This window comes from Ostrea edulis, chromosome 5, assembly GCF_947568905.1.
Source record: "Ostrea edulis chromosome 5, xbOstEdul1.1, whole genome shotgun sequence".
Taxonomy (NCBI): domain Eukaryota; kingdom Metazoa; phylum Mollusca; class Bivalvia; order Ostreida; family Ostreidae; genus Ostrea; species Ostrea edulis.
Genome location: NC_079168.1, coordinates 93,319,119 through 93,344,363, shown reverse-complemented (window position 1 = coordinate 93,344,363; position 25,245 = coordinate 93,319,119). Strand labels below are relative to the sequence as shown.

At 35.9% G+C, this 25,245-nt stretch overlaps 1 protein-coding gene across 1 annotated transcript in view; it reads left to right on the top strand.

The window, feature by feature from the left end:
- LOC125650895 (anaphase-promoting complex subunit 1-like) overlaps positions 1–25,245 on the top strand; it is a 201,758-nt gene that overhangs the window by 123,903 nt on the left and 52,610 nt on the right. The window contains exons 31-37 of the mRNA XM_056166223.1: positions 7,621–7,712; positions 12,497–12,583; positions 14,995–15,042; positions 17,400–17,482; positions 18,732–18,810; positions 18,968–19,042; positions 24,278–24,351. Coding sequence (XP_056022198.1) covers positions 7,621–7,712; positions 12,497–12,583; positions 14,995–15,042; positions 17,400–17,482; positions 18,732–18,810; positions 18,968–19,042; positions 24,278–24,351 — 538 coding nt within the window. The remainder of the gene's footprint in view (positions 1–7,620; positions 7,713–12,496; positions 12,584–14,994; positions 15,043–17,399; positions 17,483–18,731; positions 18,811–18,967; positions 19,043–24,277; positions 24,352–25,245) is intronic.

Here is a 25,245-nt window from a genome sequence, read left to right as displayed (position 1 = left end):
ATTACAGTTTCTGTTTCGTCTAATATATCTTCTATTTTTATACTCCTATACGTGTATTTCAATTTATTTTGGGCCGGCACAGGCCGGCCAATTCTATGATATAAGTTTGAAGAAGTTGCATACGTTTCTGCGGGACACACATCTGTTACTGCAGAAGTGTTCTGATAAAGTATGATGTCTTTTATATATCTATTTATTTTTTTTTAGACAAGGGTTTAGTTAATATATTTAGAAAGAAATTCATCATATAATATGTAAAACTTCCATCTATGATTTTTAAATGTCATGACCTTTGCACTATACATTTCGCATAGCAAGGCATTCTATAATTAACTCTAAAAATCCTAATGAAAAGAAATTCAAAATATACCGTATATACTCGCCTATAAGTCGGTGCGCCTATAAGTCAGTTGTATTTTTAGCTCTTCTGAGCCAAAGGCTCAAAGAGCTAATGCTATGGCCATTTGTGCGGTGTGCGTAAACTTTTTAGAAAAAGGGCTATAACTCAAGAACCCCTTTGCCAATTTTTTTCAAATTTGTTACAGGGTATCATTGGCCCAAGGGCTTTCATACATACTAAATAGAGGGATGTGACCCTTTAACAAGGGGAGATAATCAGGAAAATACAAAAAAAAATAGTGGTTGCTAAAAAATCTTCTTCTCAAGAACCACAGGGCAGATTATCACCAAACTTACACATAAGGATGAGGATATGTTGTAGATTAAAAATTGTTCAAGGCATTACCCTGGGGCAAAGGGCGTGGTCTCAAGGTCACTTCAAAGTTGACCTAAATTAAAAAAAAAATTTAAATTCCTTAAATCTTAGATATTTTAGTCATTATAAGGACTAGGATCATCAAATTTTGACAGTTGATGCATCTTAGGACCTTGTGTCAAGTTGTCTCAAAAGTAGGTCACGGTGACCTACTTTTTGAATTTTGCAGGTATTTATTTTAAAATTAATTTTGATGCATATCTTGGACACTTTGAAGCCTATGATCATCAAAACTTGTCAGTTGGTGGATCATGGGACCTTGAAATGCGTCAACTGAAAAATTGGTCACCATGACCTACTTTCTGAATTTTATGGCTTATCATTTATAGATATATTTTAAGTTGTTATTTCAAATACCGAGAGGTTTAGAATCATCAAATCTTGTAAGTTGATGCATCTTAAGGCCTTGAAACATATTTATAAAAAAAGTAGGTCACAGTGACCTACTTTTTGAATTTTGCAGATATTCAAATTTCACATTTTCAATTTTAGATGCATATTTTGGGCACTGTAAAACCTAGGATCATCAAACTTTGTCAGTTGATGAGTCTTCAGTCTTCGGTTTGTGTCGACCAAAAAGTAGGTCACCGTGACCTACTTTTGGTATTTAACAGCTAAATTACTATATTTCAGACACTATTTGACCTACAATCATCAAACTTTGTCAGTTGATGCATCTTGAGGCTTCGGAGTGTATTGACCAAAAAGTAAGTCACTGTGACCTACTTTTGGCATTTGACAGTTATATTTATATATTTCAGTCACTAATTGACCTACAATCATCAAACTTTGACAGTTGATGCACCTTGAGTCAACGGAGTGTGTCGACCAAAAAGTAGGTCACCTTGACCTACTTTTGGAATTTGACGGCTATATTTATATATTTCAAATACGATTTGACCTACAGTCATCAAACTTTGTCAGTTGATGGGTCTTGCATGTTCGAAGGGTTTGGACCAAAAAGTAGGTCAACTTGACCTACTTTTGGAATTGGACACCTATATTTATATATTTCAGATACGATTTGACCTACAGTCATCAAACTTTGTCAGTTGATGCGTCTTGCATGTTCAAAGGGTGTTGACAAAAAGTAGGTCACCTTGACCTACTTTTGGAATTGGACGGCTATATTTATATAATTCAGATACTATTTGACCTACAGTCATCAAACTTTGTCAGTTGTTGGGTCTTGCATGTTTGAAGGGTGTTGACGAAAAAAATAGGTCACCTTGACCTACTTTTGGAATTTGACGGCTATATTTATATATTTCAGATACTATTTGACCTACAGTCATCAAACTTTGTCAGTTGATGTTTCTTGCATGTTCGGAGTTCGCTGACCAAAAAGTAGGTCACCATGACCTACGATTGGAATTTGACAGCTATATTTCAATATTCAGATACTAATTGGCTTAAAATCATCAAACTTTGTCAGTTGATATTTCTTGTGTTCTCAAAATGTGTAGACCAAAAAGTAGGTCAATTGACCTACTTTTTTTGAATTCTTAGGATTTAACTAAAGATTTAGAATACTAAGAGGCTAAAAATAGAAATGGTGGGGTTGTACAATTTATCAGAAGAGCGATTCTAGGCCCTTGGGCCTCTTGTTTAAGGTTATTTTGTAGGAATTTGCCATTGACCCGCTTATAAGTCGGTACAAATTTTTGTCAGAATCGGTTGACAATTTCAAGTCAATGCTCTAGTGTTTTTACCTATGTTTCAAAAAATATTTTGAGAAATTAATAATTATGAGGTGCTCAATATCCAAGCCATATCTGTTTGGGGTTTAAACACAACCCTTGATCTATTATGGACAATGATCCCTTGTTTACCTAAGCAATTATGGTCACCTAATTATCAGTACCTGACGTGTTTACTTAGTTGCACGCGCCTCGCGAAAACTTATTGTGGGATTCCGGTATAATTCATTGTATCAACAATAGAGTTTTTAAGATCTAAATTATCTGTTAATAATATTCAATCTTTTATGAAATATATTTCAGACGGTAAACATATGAATATTTCAATATTAAATCGGGTTCGTAATTCAATTTTACCGATAAACAATAGATTAGTTGAATTGAAAGTATTAGTTACCGGTATGTAAATAATTTTGAACTAGATAAAAATATGTAAATACTTGTACTTTATACATAATTTTAAAATAAATAAACAATACAATATGTCTAGATATTTGTGAACAATAATCATTTGTGTGGCAGTCCATGATAATCGTCAGAGTTGTTTAAAAAACACTACATTACGCCGCCCAGAAAAATACCAATCTTCTTATATTAGGACGCGCCTATAAGTCGGACATAGAGTTTTGGACCAAAAATTGACTCCCAAAAATCCGACTTATAGGCGAGTATATACGGTAGTGCTCACGATGTGATGTGCAAAAGAAATTCTGTCTATAAAATATATCCGAGTTAGGGTGGGATTTAAGCACGTAGAATCAAAAGGGGATGGGGGTGAAGCCCACCTTTTTTTGTCAGTCAACCTTCAACTTGAGCTCTCTCCCCCCCCCCTTTTTTTTTTTGAAGAAAAAAAAATTAAAACAATCCTGTGTGTCTGCAGCTACCAATGAATTGTTACTTCATATAATTAACGATTCTTTTCACTTAGTTCGTTCATCTACGGATTTCATTAAAAAAAATAAAGTTTTACCAGCCTTTTCATATTGTAATTTTCTCGTACTTTAAAACAAAGTAATTCTTTTGAACACCTTTTCTGAAAATATTTAGTTCTTACACTTCCCAGAATTTTTCCAGCCCATAAATATGGTGCTTGCACCAATGTTTCTTGTCATTAATGATACAAGTAGTTGAGACTTAAAACTAGATCAAATGTTGTAATTTATTAATTTGGTTGATACTTTTTTCCAAATGGAACACCGATTCTTAAAAAAGTTTAGATTAATTTACTCGAAATTTTGTATATATAAATTCAATATTTTCGCCAATGATTTAAAAATTTGGTCTCCATCTCCCTCTTTTTCATTTCCATTTTAAATTTAAAGGCAAGACCTTGAAAATTATGTGAAATTTTATAAATTTACATTACTCCTAATTAATATGTCATTTTAAACTCTCAAATTTGATATCATGAATTTTTTCGTACATCAAGTGCAAAAAGGTCATTTATTTCTGTTAATAGTATTCATACATGCCAACTTTTAAAAATCCCCATGGGGGATTTTGCGCGCGACCTTTTTTCAAAGCTCAAAATTTACGACATTTTAGCATGAAAATAAATATTTGTCTTTTCAAATAAAATATCAATCAAATCATTGTAAATGTGTCATATATTAACACAACATCAAGTGTGTTTGACCATTAACTATATAAAAAAAAACTTTGAAAGATATACATAAATATTTTATTAAAATCATCTATTCAGCAAAAAATCCTCTCCAACAACAAGTCACATACATATTATCAAATAATACTTAAGGTTGCATCCTTTTACACCATACAATAAACTTTGGCTGGTCTATATATCAAAATTTAAATTAAAGCACATGCATTAAGGTACAACTACAAAGGCGATCTTGCTTGTCTGTAAACATGGGCTTGCAGAGTCTGGTGGAACAATCTGCATTGCAACCAGAAAAAGAGTGATCTGCCCTACTATGAAGTTTGCGAACAAAACCTTTGCACCCATGACATCTGAAATAATTACCAGGAAAAAAACCCACTTCAAAATATTCTGTTTTACTTGTAAATTAAGGCTACTTGCTAAATATAAAATTCAGTACGAACTTGTGCGAATTACGCATCACAAAGTATATTTAATGAATACTACACTATATAGACTATATAATACATCGCTATAGACGGATAGATTTGGATAGCCTATATTATAGTTGGAAAAAATATATATTTGACGTACCTTATTGCAAATTTTGGATGCTGTCAGCGAGAGGCAAAAATCGGGAATGTCCGATTGTTTGGTGGTGACACTATCATTGTTGTCATTCACGTTTGTGTAAAGGATATGTCAATTTGAAATCCGTCTTCCCGATTAATTACTATCAAAACATGCTTCGTACTGTCCAATAAACACCCCGACACAGGCAGACCAACCCGACACCATGCGACACAGGTAAACAGCAATGGCTGACTATTGTCCCGATTTCTGATTGGCCAGTTCAGAAATGACGCGGGATTTCAAATTCTGGTTGGAAATGGGGGGTTGTTGTCGTAAAATGGAAGATATTTTTAGAAAATCAGGATTTTGGGGTATTTTTGCAATCCCAATCGGGATATCGGGATTTGCCTTTTCAGTTGCTTCAAATCAGGAGAATCCCGCAGAAATCGGGAAAGTTGGCATGTATGAGTATTAAACTTTTTTTTATCTGTATTGTTAGAAGACATGATTACGTACAGTACCCGCAACGTTATTCTTGACATGATAAACGATAGGACATGATCCACGCACGATAGGATAGGATACATGCATGATACGATAGGATACATGCACGATACGATAGGATACACGATAAACCTGATAAACACAAAACCTGATAAACGATCTTCACGATAGACCTGATAAATGCAAAACACGATAAACGATCTTCACGATAAACGGAAAACCTGATAGAAATGTTGTAAATTTAGAAACGATTTAGACAGAACGAAATTTTGATACCTACAACATAATTACATTATGTTGATAATAATATTGAAGGATTTCAATGTTCATTATATACCTACATTACGGACACCGCAGATTTCTTGTTTTCCGCGTTCTCACAATGGGAAAAATCTAACGCGGTAATGTATAGGTAACTCAGGAAAACCGCGTTCTCATCGCGGGATGACTATCAGTTACCTGTCCCCGTCGCGGTAACATTTGTTTAAAACATTGATCGGTTTTGTACCATATAATTTCTTTAATCCACGGTCGTACGTGTTTTTTTAAAATTTTATTTGTGTTTTTTATGCCACCACAGCTAAAATAAAAAAAACTAAAGTATATATGGCATTGAATTCATTATTTGATATCTATATGAATTTTCTCAGCCAATGATTCTAAAAGTAAAACTTATATTGTCACCTAATGTTTAATATATAAATTATACAGGGAATTAACTAAATGTAATATAATAAAGTGATATCATGCTTCAGTAGCTCTCTCATGCTAAGGTATATTACCTTGAATATGAAATAAAACCAAGTAATATTGTGTGTGTAGCGAGGAGGGGGTTATTTTGCATCAAGCTCTGAGTTCAAAGCTCATTCAACATCTCAAGTTATTTTCATAACGACCGCTTTAAAAATATCAACCGCTTTACACCTGTTAGATATTTTTATACTATGAATGATAATTGATTATAGTCATAAGTAATTGGAACATATCTAGTTGAATTGATATTTTGTTAACAAAACATGTAGATAAACTGTTTAAAAAAACATGAACAAAACCCGGCTTGTTTTAAATTCGCAATTTTGAAACGCTTAGTGTGTAAAAAGTTTAAATAATCATCAAAACGAACATAAATTTCCAGTATCTACACGTGCGACTATTGGTTCATGTGTACATGTACAAGTAAAAAAAAAAAAAGCTACGATGACAGCGGAGTCATGCCCAGTTGAGCAGAATTTTGGGGGATGCAACACCCTTGCACCCTTTTAAAACTTAATCTTCTAAATGTGTGAAATACAATGTCCCTGAGAATGTTAGCTGTCAAAACACGGGTGATACACAAAATGAGATATAAGGACGCGCACAAGTTCAGCAGTTGCTATATAAGTAGCATACAGGTGGAAAAAAATCAGAAGAAAAAGAACCATTATTAAAATATACATGTATGTGATAAACAATGTAATTTACTGATTTTTCCTTTCAAATCGGAACTCCCTATTTTTCTGTTAGTGTTAATTACAAATAATTGTTTCTAGACAAACAAATGTTTATGAACTTCAGATGAAGGAGCTTTCAGATTTACTGTCCTCGGTTTGCTCGACAGACCACTGTCTACTCTCCAGACTACTTAGAATTAAATTGTGATAAATTTTCACTCTCTCTGGACAGACAAATAGCTCTTCTTCTGCCTTAAAATCGACAACTGTATGTTCTCCTTCAAATATACCGTCTTTCCTCGATTCCTAAAAATAGCTTCTTTAACAAAACGAATAAAGGTTTCAGAAAGTATCGTACTTTTTCATTAGATTTTATATACGATCCCGATAGTTTCCGAAGCTACACGATAAACGATTTTCACGATAAACGGAAAACCTGATACACGCAAAACACGAAACACGATAGACCTGATAAACGCAAAACACGATAGAAAACGGAAAACCTGATACACGATACGATAGGATACATGCACGATAGAGCACGATAGGAATGTCAAGAATAACGTTGCGGGTACTGTATCTATTTTATGTAATGATTGATTTCTGTTGCTTATATTGTGTTGACACCCAACAGACAAATCAAGTTTAATTGAATAAATTTTAAGTGCAAAAAGATCATGTTTAGAACACTAGCTCAATAACAAGCATTGCAACCCCAGTTTTTCTTTTCAAGTTCCTAATTCTACTTCAGCGTAGAAATTAAAAATACACTTCCCAAAAAATTTACATTACTCCAAATGTCAGGTGCTAACCTCTTTAAGAAGAGAAAGTTTAAGAGAAGTTGTTAAACAAAATCTCCCTCTTTGCTAATTTGAAAAGAAGGATTAGATGTATACATAAGTGATGGCATGTCAGACTTGGGGTTTACTGCCAAAAATCTATTGTAACTTTAAATAAAAGAAAGTCTTCATGTCATAATTTGTATACTTTAAAAGTTTCCTGAGAGGGAATGCTTGTTAATCTAATATCATTTTGTAGGGCGGCCTCCAGGACCAGAATTGGACAACTGCACAGACAGGGAATCCTACTCCTTGGCAGCAGGAATGGCTTTGGGTCTTGTGATGTTTGGAGTAAGCTATACATGAGATATAGAATATCACACTCTAATGGAATACTTATAATTTCCATTAGTGGAACTCTTCAAATTAAAGGCGCGTAAAGTCGTGATACCGGGACAACATACGTAAACATTACTTAGGCATACGTAATATAAATTATGGTGTCGAATACATATTACATGAAGGTATAACCGACTGCAAACCACGACACTGATTAAAATTCTAAAGGCAAATTTAGGAATTGATTATTCTTACAAGAAAACAGACGAACTTATTAAACTATGTGAAGGAGTGCAGGTACTAAATCTGTCAAATCTGACCGATATAAAGCATCAATCGCAAGAAGAACTGTGAAGGGAAAAACCAATATGCACATCCGACACAATAACTTTTCTTGTAATTAATGGGATTCATATGTTATCAAAATTATTCTGTCAGACTATGAAGACATTCTATTTTATCCTACAATTCAGACAGGTTCATATAGCATGGACTTTCTAATTGTTCATGTACCCCCTTCTCTCTCTCTCTCTCTCTCTCTCTCTCTCTCTCTCTCTCTCTCTCTCTTTTTCCAATATTTTAGACTAAGTTATATATTTGCCAAACTGCCTTTCTTTTTTAGACGTTTATAACACTAATTAACACAACAAATGCGTTTCCAAACTGCATCTAAGCTATATTTTGAAAATTACAAAATATTGATTGATTTAGGACAGAGAACATCGTTGTTTGGAATTTTTAGAATAGGTGTAGAAGAGTTTTAAAAAAAACATGTAACATCCTTGATAAACTAGTGGTAGAATATTTTTAAAATGCAGTTTGACCAATGGCTATTTTATTTAAAAATACACAATGTACTTTAACTTAGAAAAAGGGGGATGCTATGAACGTTTCGTTTATGTCCCAGTAATCTCGTACTTGCTCGCGAGACTTGTGCATTTTCTTACCAATGATGCACAAGAGTCATCAAAGCGCGATAACTCTAATGAGCTGGTAATGAGAAGTATTAGCCCCGGGAGTTGATTTTGGCCCGAGCCCGTAGGTCCAAGATCAACATTAGAGTGTGATATTGTTTATATCAGATACCAAAAAAACACAAGTTCATAAACATTTTTTTCGGGTGGGTTGGGGGTTGGGTTTGACCCAGACATGAATTTAATGTACAAATGGCAACCATATTTGACAATTTTTTTCCTTCAGTGGATTTACATTATTGGTTGTGTTTCCACTAATTTTGAAACATACTAAAACCTGGGTGTTGTAGCTGTATTCCATTGCTGGTCAGGGTAATTGCAAGATTAATGATGGACATATCGCTTCCTGTGGTCCAGAAGCTGTGGACGTTTTGATTAGCTGAACTGCTTGGCTGAGAAACTCGTCACATCTATCGTCATGTTGTTGATGTTTATACTATTAAGTAGTGCCTGGGGGTTTGCTAAAAATTTGAGAAATATGTGAATTTTTTCCCAGAATTAACAAACTTGCCCCTTTTTCATTATTTTATATAATTTGTAAGAGTTGTAGAACTTTGTTTATGGGAGTTATCATATGAACTAGAATGTTTACAGATCTGATGTTGTTTTTTTTGGGGGGGGGGGGGGGGGGGGGGGGGATGTTACCTCTTATACTAAAGTAAGTTTCTTACCATTTCCAATCTGTTTAGCATCTTTAAGTTTTTGAAATATGTTGAAAGATATTGGTTCTGCTTTTCGCTTTTTGTTGCCAAGGCCCTGGAATTTTAAATCATCAGAACTTTCCGAAAGCGGTTTTCTACATCAAAATTGTTATAATTCCCATTTTGATCTCGATTAAGACCAGGAATTACCGAAAATCCTTCAGAATCACCCACCATAATTTTCCTACCAATTTTTAACTCACCTGAGCTGAAAGCTTTTCTGATCGCCTTTTGTCCGTCATCTGTCTATAAACTTTACATTTTTGACTTCTTCTCCAGAACCACTAGGCCAATTTCAACCAAACTTGGCAAAATGCATCCTTGGGTGAAGGGCTTTCAAGTTTGTTCAAATGAAGAGCCATGTCCCCTTCAAAAGAGATAAAGCCAAAAAAAATTTATGTTGGTTTCCACTTTCACCTCAAAAATTTTAAGGGTCAGTAGGTAGGTAGTTTTTTGGGGTTTTTTATAGGTTGAATAATTTTCTAATGATTTAGTATTCTACTATGCATAAAATAAAGTGATTATTTAGTATAAATCAAATAAAATGTATATGATGAATCAATACATTTCTTCACTTTACTGTAAACAAAAACTGTTTCTGTTTTGGAATCTGTCTAGTATTAGTGCATAATAAATAACTTGATAAATAAGTCAATGAATATACTCTTGTTGTATTGATGACATTTGCAAAATCTATGAGAATGGAAAAAAATGTGTTAGGGTCGGCAGAAATTTTTAGGGTAGGTAGGGAAAGTGGAAACCAACATATGTTTTTATTTTTTTGCATATAATCACAAAAATGCAAGAATAGGGTGGAGTCATTTAAAAATATTCTTCTAAAGAACCACTGAGCCAGAAGAGCTGAAATTTACATGAAAGCTTCCTGTCATAGTGCAGATTCAAGTTTGTTAAAATTGTGACCCTCGAGCTTAGGATGGGGCCAGAATAGGGGATCAAAGGTTTATATCCAAATATGATGGAAAAATCTTCTCAAGAACCACTGGGCCAGGAAAGTACAAATTTACATGAAAGCTTCCTTACATAGTGCAAATTCAAGTTTGTTAAAATCAATTCATTGTTCGAAATTAACTTTTTCCAGCACTAGTCCGTACGGATTAGTGACTATTGATGTTCAGTTGTCTGCAAAGAATCTCATTAGTCCGTCCAGTATATCATATAAAATGATCCTATAAATTCATTTTATTTAATAGTATTTTATCAGACCAAACATCTAAGAGATTTAGACAAATTTGCTAAAATCGTAACCAATTCAAGATTGATAGCCTGATTTTCACTAGTCCATACAGACTAGTGCCATAGAGAGTTTACTAGTCCAACATGATTTTTACTAGTCTCGGACTTACAGACATGAGGTAATTTCGAACCCTGAATCATTACCCATGGGTGTAGGATGGGGCCACAATAGGGGATCAAAATTTGACTTACCAATGCATAGGGAAAATCTATAAAAATCTTCTTCTCTAGAACCACTGGGCTAAGAAAGTACAAATTTACATGAAAGGTTCTTGGCATAGTGCAGATTCAAGTTTGTTATAATCATGACCCCTGAGTGATGGGACCACAATAGGGGATCAAGTTTTACATACAAATATAATGGGGAAAATCATGAAAAATTTTCTTCTGAAGAATCACTAGGCCAGAAAAGTTTATATTCACATGAAAGGTTCCTGACATAGTGTAGATTCAAGTTTGTTAAAAATCATGGCTTCTGAGGGTAGGATCAGGCCACAATAAGGGATCAAAGTTTTTACATGCAAATATATAAAGAAAATCTTCTTCTCAAGAACCATTGGGCCAAAAAAGTTTACATTTACTTGAAAGTTTCTTGACATAGGTGTAGATTCAACTTTATAAAAATCGTGGCGCCCCCCCCCCCCCCCCTCCCCCCCTTAAATATGGGCCAAGGTGACTCAAGTGAGCAATGTGGCTTTTGGGTCTCTTGTTACTTGGGAATCCCCCCCCCCCCCCCCCCTCAAATTTTGTCGTGGACATAAAGTATTATATTAGACAATTCTTTTAGTGTAACATCATTTTTTTGATGTAGTTTTGTCAGATTCCAAAGGATTAAAGAAGAAATAGCCATTTGAAATTTCAGGGTGAGACAGCCCCTTCACAACGGGCTGAGACAGAAATATCTCGGCCCTTAGGGCAAGACAGCTCTAGCTTGCAGCAACTTTCTCACATTATCACCAGTGTGAGATAGACTTTACCCATGTGAGACAGCCATGTGAGATTTTTCTGTCTCACACTGCAGCGACGTCATTTGATTGTGACGTCATATATTTTCTATGATTTACGTTACACAGTGAAGATTTACGTTACACGGTGAAGCAAAAATATGTTGCATTGTTATCATTAAATTTTAATGTATATAGCTTTCTGGTGAACATCCTTAGTTTTTTTAGTTTACACTTACAGTGTAAACCATTTTCGGGTATGCTCTTTCTGCCTATCTAATTAGTTTTTGCATCGAAGTTCAAATGAGGATTTTGATAATTTAGAATTTTCTCAAAGCTCCTAAATTTATGCACTAAACTGTAGGTAAAATGTGAGAAAAATAATCCTTCATTATTAACTCGTGTGGGATAGGGAAATTCCACCTCTGGAACAAGATTCGCTGTCTAGGACTCGGCAAAGCCTCGTCCTAGACTGCGAATCTTGTCCCCTCGGTGGAATTTCCCTATCCCACACTCGTACTAATGAAGGATTCTATTAGTCTCACTCTAGCCAACATAGGTGTATCAGGGCTTATATAGAGAAAGAGAGAGTTGGGGACTATGCATGGAGTCATGCACACTCTATGTGGAGTCAGGCACTACCTTTGAAGTCGGATACACTCCATATGGAGTCAGGTACTCTCTGTGTGGAGTCAGGTACTCTCTGTGTGGAGTCAGGTACTCTCTGTGTGGAGTTGTGCACATCACTCTCTGCATGGAGTAAGATACACTTTGGATGGCATGGTAGCATATTGGTATAAGTGGGCTGATCAAAGGATCTGATTTTGATTGGGCTTCTTCCAAATGGGGTTGTTTTCTGTTTAAAAGTTCAGAATGAAACTAGTATTTAGGTTAGGTCTTGACAGAGGATTCTGGTTTTTCAGAAAGGCAATGAGGTGATAGGAACATCAGACCTGGGAATGGCAGATACTCTTTGTCACTTCATGACTGGAGGACACAAGCGTCCCCTGGTAAGTATTCAATTATGTAATGTGCAAAATCTAAGTCATAAACATGAAACCCAGTTCAGATTTAGTGCCGCAGTGTTAACCTCTGCATGATTGTATGCCTTGTGTTTAAACTACTGAATTTTGTTGTCATTACTTCTGATCAAGTAAGACAATTTTTTTTTCATAATGGTTGCATGTCTTGCCTTCCAAATTAGCATGATTTTTGCCCCCAAAAGAGTCTATGGAAAATTGCTGATTCTTCTAGTGTCTGGATCCCGTGGGAATCGGGGTTAAAATAGGTCCTTAGTACCTCCTTGCTTGTCGTAGGAGGCAACCAAATGGGGCGGTCCTTCGGATGAGACTGCAAAAACCAAGGTCCCGTGTCACAGCAGGTGTGGCATGATAAAGATCCCTCCCTGCTCAAAGGCCGTAAGCACCAAACATACAGGCCTAAATTCTGCAGCCCTTCACCGGCACTGATGACATCTCCATAGTATAATATACTCTTACTAGAATGTGACCTCATAGTCTCTGTTACCATATAAACTAACCACACACAAATTAGCAGTAAGCCAGGCTAACTTTTCGGGCAGCCGAACATTTAATTAATAAACAAAACTATACAATGATTATAAATCATAGCAAATGCGATATTGTATAAAATGAAATACAGCTTAATAACATTTAGCATTTACCCTCATCAAAAAAAACATTACTAACTGCCCAGAAAAACCATAGATAAAAAAGGATTATGAAAAAACTATGGAAATCTGTGTCCACACGCCGGTGTTAATAATGTCTAGAGAGTGAATACTGGACGTGTATTCTTTAGCTGTAATTTATTTATAAAAATACTTTTTAATAAATTGAAAATAAAGTGTGTCTGACACCGTGAAAGTGCTGACTTCAAATGACTATTGTTAACCTCCTCTACCTTGATATTCTCATAACTCTATTTGATTGGTCGTCCTATGACCACCCTGCATATCATTACGCCAATACATTCGAACACGCTTCTATCATACAATGTTTTCCAGCTATTCTGCAAAACGTGAGAAAATTTTATTGAATTTCTTGAAAGGTAGACGAAGTTGGCTGTCTGAAAATTCTTGACAAGCAAAAAACAAATGTAATAAACCCTGTAGTGGAATTGAAATGAAGGACCCCCCCCAACCTCAGCCAACATCCCTATATGTAAACTAGTGGAATTGTAAGAAATTTGTCTGAAAAGTGGGCTAGAGAAGAAGTTGGCCCTTTGAAAATTCTTGACAAGCAAAAAACAAACAACAAATCTAATAAACCCTAAATCATGGCGGGAGGGAAGGGGGGTCCTTCAATTTACAATTCCACTACAGTTCACTACTACTATTTAGAAAAGGGGGGACAGTCTATAGATCAAACTTTGCATGTAAAAATTATCAACTTTACATGTAACAAGGGATGTCAATTTTACTCGAATAGCCTAGTCGAATACTTGGTTAAAGAAAAAAAAAAAACAAACTGACGGGGTACAAAAAACCAAAATAAAACTGAAGAAATGCAACATCAGTTTGTACCAACGGTGTGTTGTTTCACCAAAATATCAGCGCAAAATCCATGCACAATAAATATTAAAGGATAAGGACTTATTTCATTACCATTTAGTTGTCGTGTTATTAAACACAAAATTTTACAATGCGAAATCGTATAGAATGCTTTGCATTATAGCACACCCCCAAGAATTTATTACATGTACATTACAAGTAATAAATGATCATTAATTAAAGAATGTTTGGGCGAAGTTGATAGTTTGACAACAAATGCACTTTGCCGTTCTCACAATCCTCAACAGGGTAAACCTTGCTGAACTTGCTGTCGTCCATGTCAATCTGAATCGCCCGTTCCTTCCTCCAATACATCCCGAGGAAGTTGGTGGTGTTAGCACTGCAGCAGAAAAAATCTTCATACCAAAACACTGTATCGTTTACAAACCAACGGACTTCGGTGTGTCACTTTATCGCAGTTTGGTGCATTAGTTTGCACCATTTGACATTGGCGTGTCAGACCATCGCACTTTGGCGCATGAGTGTGGACCATCGCACTTTGGTGTGTCACACCATTAAAGTTTCACACAGACCATCGCACTTTAGAGTCCTACATATATACCACTTGTTTTATACTCTTTCAAATATTAGAATTTAATTAGCTTAAATATTCAGAGAAGAAATTTTTTTGTAGATTTCGAAGCCTTTGAGACTAGTGATACTTTTAATGAATACTCAGGTAACTGATAAGGCCTGTGGGCCTCTTGTTATTACAGATGAGGTGTTTCTTTTACATATCAGTATATAATCTTTGTCACAGATCTTTTATTGCAGTTCATATAATAATTACAGTTTCATTCTATGATTTATCTGGGGCATTGTTTATTCAAAAGCATTTTTTTTTCTTAGATTGGGAGCAATAAAGAGAGATACAAGGCTCCTAGCTATCAGATCAGGGTAAGAATGTTAATTTACAATGATTGTGTTAGAATGTTCTAGGCATTTGCTGTAATGAATTAGGACTAAAATGTATGGAATCCATGCAAATATTCTGCTCAACCAGAAAGCTTGCCAACAAATTCTTTACGTACCATATACTGTTTTGGGATAGAGGGGTCCGCAGTGTTCCAGTTTTTATTTTCTTTGCTAGCATGTAAAGATTGCAAAGAAATTCATGTAAAATTGTCACCAACTATGTATGGTAATTTTAAAACTACAAATACAAAAATACTTGGTGAGTAGAAACTCACTACCCAAGGTGTAGTATTTAAATGATGGCTAGATGTAATGTTCTGTTGCAAGAAAAAAAATCATGACACGCAACACAGGTAATCAGCAATGGCTACTTGATATCCCCATTTCTGACTGGCTATAGCCTGAAAGAAGTGGTGCGGGATTAAAAATTTGGTTTGTTGTCGTAAATCTGGGAATATTTTTACAAAATTGGGATTTCTTAGGGTGTTTTCTTTTCCGATCAGGAATCGTGCTTAAAATCAGGAAAATCCCGCGTAAATCGGGATAGTTGGCATGTATGTGTTTTTGCATTTGACATGTGGCCTGTCTGGAGTTCACTTTGACACTATGTCAAGTATTTATACATCTAACATCATGCAATCATAATTTTTTTGCAATTGGTTGATATTCATCGTCGTGCGTTAACAATTGAACATATTTAACTTCTTCTTGATAACTTCTATTCCAATTCTTTTCAAATCTGGTATGAAGCATCTTTGGGACAAGGGGCACGTAAATTGTAAATTTTAGGACTCCTGGGGCCCTAGGGGTGGGGCAAAAATTGACTACTTTTCAAAAATCTTCTCAACAAAAACCGCATGTGTTGAAAAAAAATGCATAGTGATGGAGATCAGGAAGGCCTCTACCAAAATTATAAATTTAATGGTCCCTGGGACAGGGGTTATGACCCCAGGGCAGGGCCAAACTTGGTATATAAGCTTAGAAAACTGGAGGGGGAGGGGGGTTATTTATTACTCTATGCTGAAATATCCAAACCCACCACCCATTGTCTAGGCAAAAAATAAAGGAGATTTGCCTAATATGCACTTCAATTGTAAAATACTTCATGCTAGTCCATAGTTTCAATTGAACCCCTTAAAAATGCATGGGATGGAACCCACTTCAATGGGAAAAGTTTTTGGATCCACGCAAATGCATGTAGCTGTGCTCGCTCTAACAGAAGCTCCGTCACCATATTAAGATTGAATAATTGAAAAAATTGAAATTGGCTACTTAAGACTGTGAAATGATATCTGGTTGACCGTATAGGGATGCAAGTTTTCATTGGATGACTGAAAAATGTATGTATCATATCTATTTGGGACTTTACAATATTTTTCGTCAGATATTGGAAAAATCAAATGTATTCACCTCAAAGGCACATGGAGGTGAACATAATGTTAGATTTTTTCCAGTTTGTTGGATCTGAGTCAATCAAGAAAGTTCAGTATTTTTAAAATCATATAATAATTTTTAGATACGAAGTTCAGGGGGGTATATAGGAATCACTCTGTCTGTCCGTCCGTCAGTCTGTACCATAACTTCTTTGTTCTTTGACATAGGCATACCATATTTGACACATGAGTGTTTCACCATGAGATGATGTGTCATGTACCTTCATGACCTCCATATGACCTTGACCTCAAGGTCAAAATTAAAGGTTTTTACTATGGATTCGTGTCTGGGCCATGACTTCTTTGTTCTTTGACATAGGCATACCATATTTGACACATGAGTGTATCGCCATGAGACGATGTGTCGGGTACCTTCATGACCTCTATATGACCTTGAACTTTGACTTGAAGGTCAAAATTGAGTATAGGGTTTTGACATAATCATACCATAAAACATGGGTGTATCACCATGAGACTATGTGTCATGGACATTCATGACCTTTTTATGACCTTGACCTTTGATCTCAAGGTCAAAATTATAGGTTTATGCTATGGATTTGTGTTCGGACTATATCTTCCATTTTCTTTTACAAAGGCATACCATATTTTTACACTCAGGAAAGAGGTAATTTATACCTATTAACAACACCCTTTGGGAGATTGGGGTAAGCGGGGGTATTCTTAGTGAGCATTCCTCACAGTACCTCTTGTTTTATACAGTATATCATAATATCTGGTTTTAAAGCAGATTAAATTTTAATCAATTAATAATTCAATGATCAGCTCAGCTTCATAGCAGTTTTCCTTTCTACAGGAAGGTGACAATATTAATGTTGATGTGACAGTTTTCCTTTCTACAGGAAGGTGACAATATTAATGTTGATGTGACAGTTTTCCTTTCTACAGGAAGGTGACAATATTAATGTTGATGTGACTTCACCTGGAGCAACACTGGCTCTCGGCATGCTTTACTTCAGAACAAACAACAGGTTGGTTTTTTGAGATGATTTTTCTCTGTATACATGTTTACATTTAATCAAAGTTTAGAAAATTTTGTTAATTTGAATCATTACTTGTATATTAATTGTTTGTCACAGGGGCTTCTTGCAATTAATGAGAAAGTGAATTGAAACTACAATCAACTTAGTTTGGTATAAATTTTTATGACTGATAAAAGTGTACAGGCTATGAGTTTTAGACATATCACTGAAGCCATTCATGTGTAAAATATCACTGAAGCCATTCATGTGTAAAACGGTTTCTGTGAGATCAGGTATTGGCATGATAAAATGCACAGTTGACTTAATTTCATAGCACATGTGTACATACTAGAAATATATTGTAGTTGAGGAACAATAAGGACAGTAAGTTCACCGATCCAGTTACATGTGGGCATGTCGAATTTTGACATTAATTATTATAAATTATAGTACCTAGCATTATGGAGTGGTCATTTTTTTTTGCAACAAATATGGTGTGTATTTTCATGTACAATATAGTAGTACATGATATGGAAGCATTGACCCTATAAAAAGCTGAACACTCCCAAGTGTTGTCTTGGTCGACTATTCTCCTCTTGGAGAAGGTAAGAAAGGGGTGTTCTCACAGCAACAAATTCTGTCTTTAGTTTTCCAAGCTCTAAAGCATCAATGTCAGGGATGCTTAATAATTGAGATTATTTGAATACAATGTCAAATAATCCAACTTAATTGACCGAAGTTTCTGGGATATTTTACTGTATTGACTCAGCTTTACCAGAATGATGCATAATCAAAGCATCATATCAGATACACCGAAAGATATACCCTGCACGCCCTACTTGTATTTTGTCGAAATGTTCGAGTATTTCAAAGGAGTTCTAGACTCCCCAATTGCTCATGCTAGCTTGTCAATAACTATTTAAAAAAATAATTGTCTTCCTTGCAATACTTTTGGCTATTTAGATTCATTTTAATTAAACACAATCGGTCTTTCAATACTTATCAACCTACTTTCTTCTCTTGGAATTCATGCACAGACCCCACGCTACACCAATCACGTAACTTTGGTTGACGGGGCTTATCATTTTGCAATCTATCAGCGTATTAAAAGTTGAATGCAATTTGACATGTAACATTTACCAATACCTGGGTCACAAGAGATTCATTTGACATACGTATCATTTACCAATACCTGAGTCACAAGAGATTCGTTTTCATCTTATTGATGTACAAGTTAATGTCTTATATTTCTTTTCAGTGCAGTCATTGACTGGCTAAGGGTACCAGACACTCAGTTCATGTTGGACCAAGTCCGACCTGATTTTCTGATGTTAAGGGTATAGATATAATTAATTTTTCATAAGTAAACATTTTGATGTTGTGATTTAATTGTTATATAAATATCTGTTGGCAGATAAACAAATTTTTTATTTATTTTAGATTTTTAATGATTATAGCAATGTTCCATGTAATATCTAAAAATCTCTTTTGCAGAGCATATCTCGTGGACTTGTTATGTGGGACTCTGTTGTCCCAAGTTTTGATTGGATCAAGTCAATGATTCCACAAGTAAGGACACACTAATGGCTTTTGATATTTTGTGATAGAGGTTCTTAATTAACAGAACTCTAACTGGAGAGGAAGGGTTCCTGCGCCTAGCCAAATTTTTAGCTCAAATGAGCTTTTCTGATCACTTTGTCAAGTGTCTGGTCATCCGTAAACTTTTAACATTTTTGACTTCTTTTCCAGAACCACTGGGCTAATTTCAACCCAACTTGCCGCAATTAAACCATACTTGGGTAAAGATGATTCAGATTTTTCAAATGAAGTGCCTCACCCTTTTTGAAGTGAAGATAATTTTAAACAATTACAGACATGATTTTTTTCCACTTCCAAAAATTTCTAGGTTGCTCAATAAATTTTGCCGTTTATGATTCTTATTTTCTGGAATATAAAGAGACAACAATAATGTTAGGCCATTGACAAGGTCCAGCTTTTGAAGAACCTTTTAGTCAAGTGTTGGAAAATTTGTGTAGGAACTTTGCCTTATACTAGGTTAGGGAACCAATACTTACTATAAAGCTTAAAACCTCAAAATTGGTTCACAGAATTCATTATCTGAAAAGCTTCTTGGAGTCGAAATATCCTGCCCCTAGATACCCCGCTGGGGAGGACCCCCAGACCCCCCGGTCTACATGCGCTGCCCCTAGATACCCTACTGGGAAGGACCCCCAGACCCTCCTGCTTTTTCTATCTCTGTAGAATCATGTCTACAATTAGTAAAAATTTTGTGGCATCATTTAAAAATCTTCTAAGAACCACTTGGTCAATTTCAATCAAACTTTGCACCAGTCGTCCTTTGTTCAAGGTGATTCGAATTTGTTCAAATGAGGGACCCTATTCTTTCCAAAGGGGAGATAATCAAGAGCAAAAATAGGATGTGGTCATTTAAAAATCTTCTCAAGAACCACTTGGCCAGGAAAGTTGAAATTTACATGAAAGCTTCCTGATAAGGTGTAGGTTCAAGTTTCTTCAAATCAACTCTCTCTCCCCACCCCCCACCCCCCACCCCACCTCACTTCTGCCAGGAGTAGGATGAGGCAACAATAGGGAGTCAAAGTTTTACATAGGAAAAATCTTCTCAAGAACAGCAGGGCCATGATTAGACATATTAATATGTAAGAATCCTCAGATAATGCAAATTCAAATTTCTTCAATTCAGGGGCCCCAAGGGTAGGGGGAGCCACAATAGTACATCAAAGTTTCATATTGGAATATTACATAGCATTTACCTAGGAGACACTCTCCAAACCACTCTGGTCACGGTAGCTCAGTAGTAGTAATCTTAGGCAGGTGAGTTCAAGTCCGGCTCATGCAATGGCCGCATCAAACCTAAGACGTAAACATAGGTAGTGATTTCTCCTTCGCCAAATGGTCGCCATTTAAAAGTGAGAATCACGGGTCTTTCGGATGTGACATTAAAAACTGAGGTCCAGTGTTTTGGGAGGTGTTGGCACAATAAGGAATCCTCGCTGCTACTGCCTGAAGCGCTAAGCATAGGTCTAAATCTTGTACTTTACCTACAGCTGGTGACGTCTCAAGATGAGTGAAAAATTGTAGACAGGACGTAAAACAAATCAACAACCCACCAAACCACTCTTGTCTCTTGCTACCATTTTGACCGCGTTCCAGCTTTTCCATCCTACACTCCTTCTTTCTGCTTCTTCTGTCCTTCTCCAGGTTGTCTTCAGTCTCCCTGATGCCCTTTTCCCTTCTGGTGTCTACCTTAGCACCGTCTCGCAGTCGTCGTCACCTCCCCTCCCTAGCGTGTGTCCTATCCAGTTCCATGTCTGTCTCCTCAGCTCATCACGAGGCTTTGGCATATCATGAAAATGGGTTATTTCTTTAAAAATCTGTCTGACTCCTGGACACCAAATAACCACACTGAGTACCTAGTAAATCCCTCTACCAAAACTAGGAAATTTCTGGATCAGGCATTTTAAAACTGTACCAGGTTACTGACCTTGAATCGTGCTACTACACCTCCAAAGCGTTTTGTTTCATGCAGATTGTTCAGCGATCTGTGCAGACTGCTCAGCGTTCCGTGCAGACCGTTTAGTGTTCTGTGCAGACCAAAAATGTGCAAGAATCATTCTGTACATTATCAAGTCACACCCATAGAAACGTGCAGACCGTTCAAACCACGACCTTAGAAACTTACAGACCGTGCAAAACATGCAAGTCATTTCATTGTGTCGCCTGCGTTACACGCAGTGGCGACATATAGGGATCACTATCCGTCGTCCTGCGTTGTCGTCTGGCGTCATCGTCGTCACAAAAAATTTCTGTCACAGTTTTCTCAAGAACCACATGGGGCAACTCCCTGATATTTGGCACAGAGCATCAGTGTGGCCAACTGTATTGTGTAAGACATTTTCGAATCTGTCGCTTATCAACTTCCTGTTTGCCGGGACTTAGAATTTTTTACAGCAAAAAAATTTCTGTCACAGTTTTCTCAAGAACCACATGGGGCAACTCCCTGATATTTGGCACAGAGCATCAGTGTGGCCAACTGTATTGTGTAAGACATTTTCGAATCTGTCGCTTTTCTACTTCCTGTTTGCCGAGACTTAGAATTTTTTACAGCAAAAAAATTTCTGTCACAGTTTTCTCAAGAACCACATGGGGCAACTCCCTGATATTTGGCACAGAGCATCAGTGTGGCCAACTGTATTGTGTAAGACATTTTCGAATCTGTCGCTTATCAACTTCCTGTTTGCCGGGACTTAGAATTTTTTACAGCAAAAACATTTTTTGCTGAAGATTTTATTTTATGATTAACTGAAGGACATATTTTCAAACATATGTTTTCATTCAGTCTACATTTAATAAATGTCTTAATTTCAAACAGATTCTCCCACAAATTCCATTGCATAATAATGTCTCATCTTTCAATTTCAATTCAGTTATCGTTAAAGAATGTTTAGTAATTCTCAAAACCTTTAAAATGAGTATTAAACTGACAAAAACCATTTGAATAATTTACTTTTTCAACATTATACGTGATATATTACATATAGAATGAACTAGCAGGCGACACATGTCTTCCGGGGAAGACTTAATACTGCGTTATGGGATAGACGTAGTTGAGAATTTGAGCAATTATTTGAGAAATTTTCTAAGATGGACTTTTAACTATGAAAATCAGCAAATCAAATAATAGAAACAAAACTGTTGTTGTTAAACCTCCAGATAGAACAAAATCCGATACATCCGTAGCCCTTGAAAGCAATTTTAACACCCTTGTTAGTCTCCAGCAAGTGCAGAGATATGATGTATCTCTGCCCTCAGTAGTTTCTTTTTAGCTCACCTGAGCGGAAGGCTCAAGTGAGCTTTTCAGATCAAAATTTGTCCATTGTGTGTTGTTGGCGGCATAACCTTTTCACATTTTCATCTTCTCCAGAACCACTGGGCTAATTCCAACCAAACTTTGCACAACGCATCCTTGGGTGAAGGGCTTTCAAGTTGATCAAATTGAGGGTCATGCACCCTACAAAAAGGGAGATAATCACAAAAAATAGAGTGGGGTCATTTCAAAATCTTCTTCTCAAGAACCACTGGGCCAGAGGAGCTGAAATTTACATGAAAGCTTCCTGACATAGTGCAGATTCAAGTTTGTTAAAACCATGTCCCCTGGGGGCGGGATGGAGCCACAGTAGGGGATCAAATTTTTACTTTCAAATATATAGGGAGAAAATCTTTAATAATCTTCTCAAGAACAACTGGACTAGGAAAGTACAACTTACATGAAACACGACTAAACATGTCCTAAATCATAAGTATCAGTTGTGCAAGAAAATTTGTTTAGGGTGTTTCCGGTTATGAGTTCAGTGAGAACACACCGCTTTGACAGGTAGGTAGATCTGAGTTTTTAACGTTTATAATATTTTAACCACTGTTAACGAAAATCGGGGAATGTAGTCAGCTGTAGAAATGAACAAAGCACACGAAATGACCACAATTACCAATATTTAAAGTGGCAAGACGACAAGAGCCGATTTTCCAAGAGCAAAAGGATGTTGAATTTTTAATATTTCTCACAACTCTTGATTGTCAGAGTCAATATCGGCTCAATCAGCTAACCAGTAGAAATAAGTTGACCACTCAAGGGAACCAATTCTTAAATATATTTGATTTATTTCTCAATCTATTTCAATCATATTTGTTTCTTTTTGTTTTGTATTTCTCCTTCGTATGGAAGGTGACAGGTTCTTATCGACTGGCTGATACGATATGTCTATATGACAGGTTCTTATCGACTGGCTGATGGGATATGTCTATATGACAGGTTCTTATCGACTGGCTGATTCGATATGTCTATATGCACCCTCCTCGCCTGATATGTTTCAGTCTTGCTTAACAAGAATTTTATTTTAATCATTTATCTGTTTCATACACATATACAAAAATGTTCATTTAACATCTGTCTTTGAGAAAATCTCGAGGCCTGGAACATACAAATTGCACATCTATTTTAACGACACTCTGATTGAATGTACAAAAATAGCAAAACAGATGCGACCATTTCATTTTCAGTTTGAATGAATTGAATAGAGCAATGAATCATAAAAGTTGAATAATCAAAATTCCATATCGATATAATTCTTACATCTTTTACTTTTATACCTGAAGCTTAAAAAATATTCATTCAGTTTTATCCCAACATGTTCATAAGTCATTGAGCTAATTAATACATAACAATGGAATTTATCACATCGTACATGAGCAATCATTTTAAAATGGAAAATTTTCAAGACATTTGTTTCTCGACCTTTTTTGATATCTAGAATATTACCATTATATTGAAATTATTATTTTCATGTTTAAACTAACCCCAGGGAGAACTACATTGTAAATATTGCTGAAATAATCAAAGCATGTAAGCCATTTCGTGCAGACCGTTCGCAAAGCGTGCAAGCCACGTCTCCAAAGTGGTCAGCATTTTGTATGAAGCGTTCCATGCAAACGTTCACCATTCCTTACAATCCATTCAGCATTCTGTGCAAACCGTTCACTGTTCCGTGCAAGTGGTGTAGTAGTACGCTTCAGGATCTGTATAATTATGTCTGATATAGTAAAAATGTGTAGCTCTCTGTAAAGTATTAAGTTCCTGTGGAAAATGTACAGTACTATAAATTCTAATGTTATTTATTTACCAGGATATAAATCAGAAGATTACAGTCAGAAATTTCTTTTATTAGTCAGCGACCTCTCATTTGTTGCAAACAAATTCATTTATTTCAGATATTGCAAGAAAAGGCGTTTGAGAGAAAACAAAGAAAGGGTGAAGATGTAATGATAGATTATGAAACAATGAGGTTTGTAATTCTTTTTTGGCCAGATTGCACAACGTGCAAAAGGCTTATAGAACGGCGGGCGGATGGGCGTCCCGGTAATAGGCTACTTACTTTGTATAATCAACTCCTCTTACACCTCTAACTTGACATTCCGCAAACTTTGTACAATTGTTATGGATACATTGAGGATGTGTGTGTGCCATTTTGAAAGTGGTCAGACATTTTCGAAAAATTTACATGTTGAAAAGAATCATTTTTTAAGCATTTCTGGAATAGACGGTACCTATTTTGTGTAATCAACTCCTCTCACACCTCTAACTTGACGCTGATCCTCAAACTTTGTACAGTAATATCATGGATACATTGAAGATGCATGTGCATGACTTTTTGAATGTGGTCAGACATTTTTCAAAAAATTTATGTGTAGTTGAACTTTGTCATTTTTTAAGTATGTCTTGAATAGATGGTACAGTATCTATTTTTGTAATTAACTCCTCTTACAGCATTTATTTGACATCCTTCAGACCTTGTCCAGCTGTTATGGAGGTATTGAAGATGTGCATGTGTTTTTTTGAAAGTGATCGGACATTCTTTGAAAAATTTACGTCACATGATGTAGTTGAACTTTGTCATTTTTAAGCATGGTACCTACTTTGTGTAACCAACTCCCCTCACAGCTTTTACTTAACATTTTTCAGACCTTGTACATTAAATTATAGATGTTATAAAATCATTGAAAATGTACACGTGACATTTTAAAAGTGCTTCTGTTTCTTTGTTTGTCCCCCACTGCAACGCCGAAGGGGACAGAAATGCCGGTGTCCGTCCGTGCGTCCCACTTCACTTTGTGGACGCAACTCCTCAAAAACAGCTCAACAGATTTTGTTCATATTTTTTAGGATTGTTAGTCTTTAT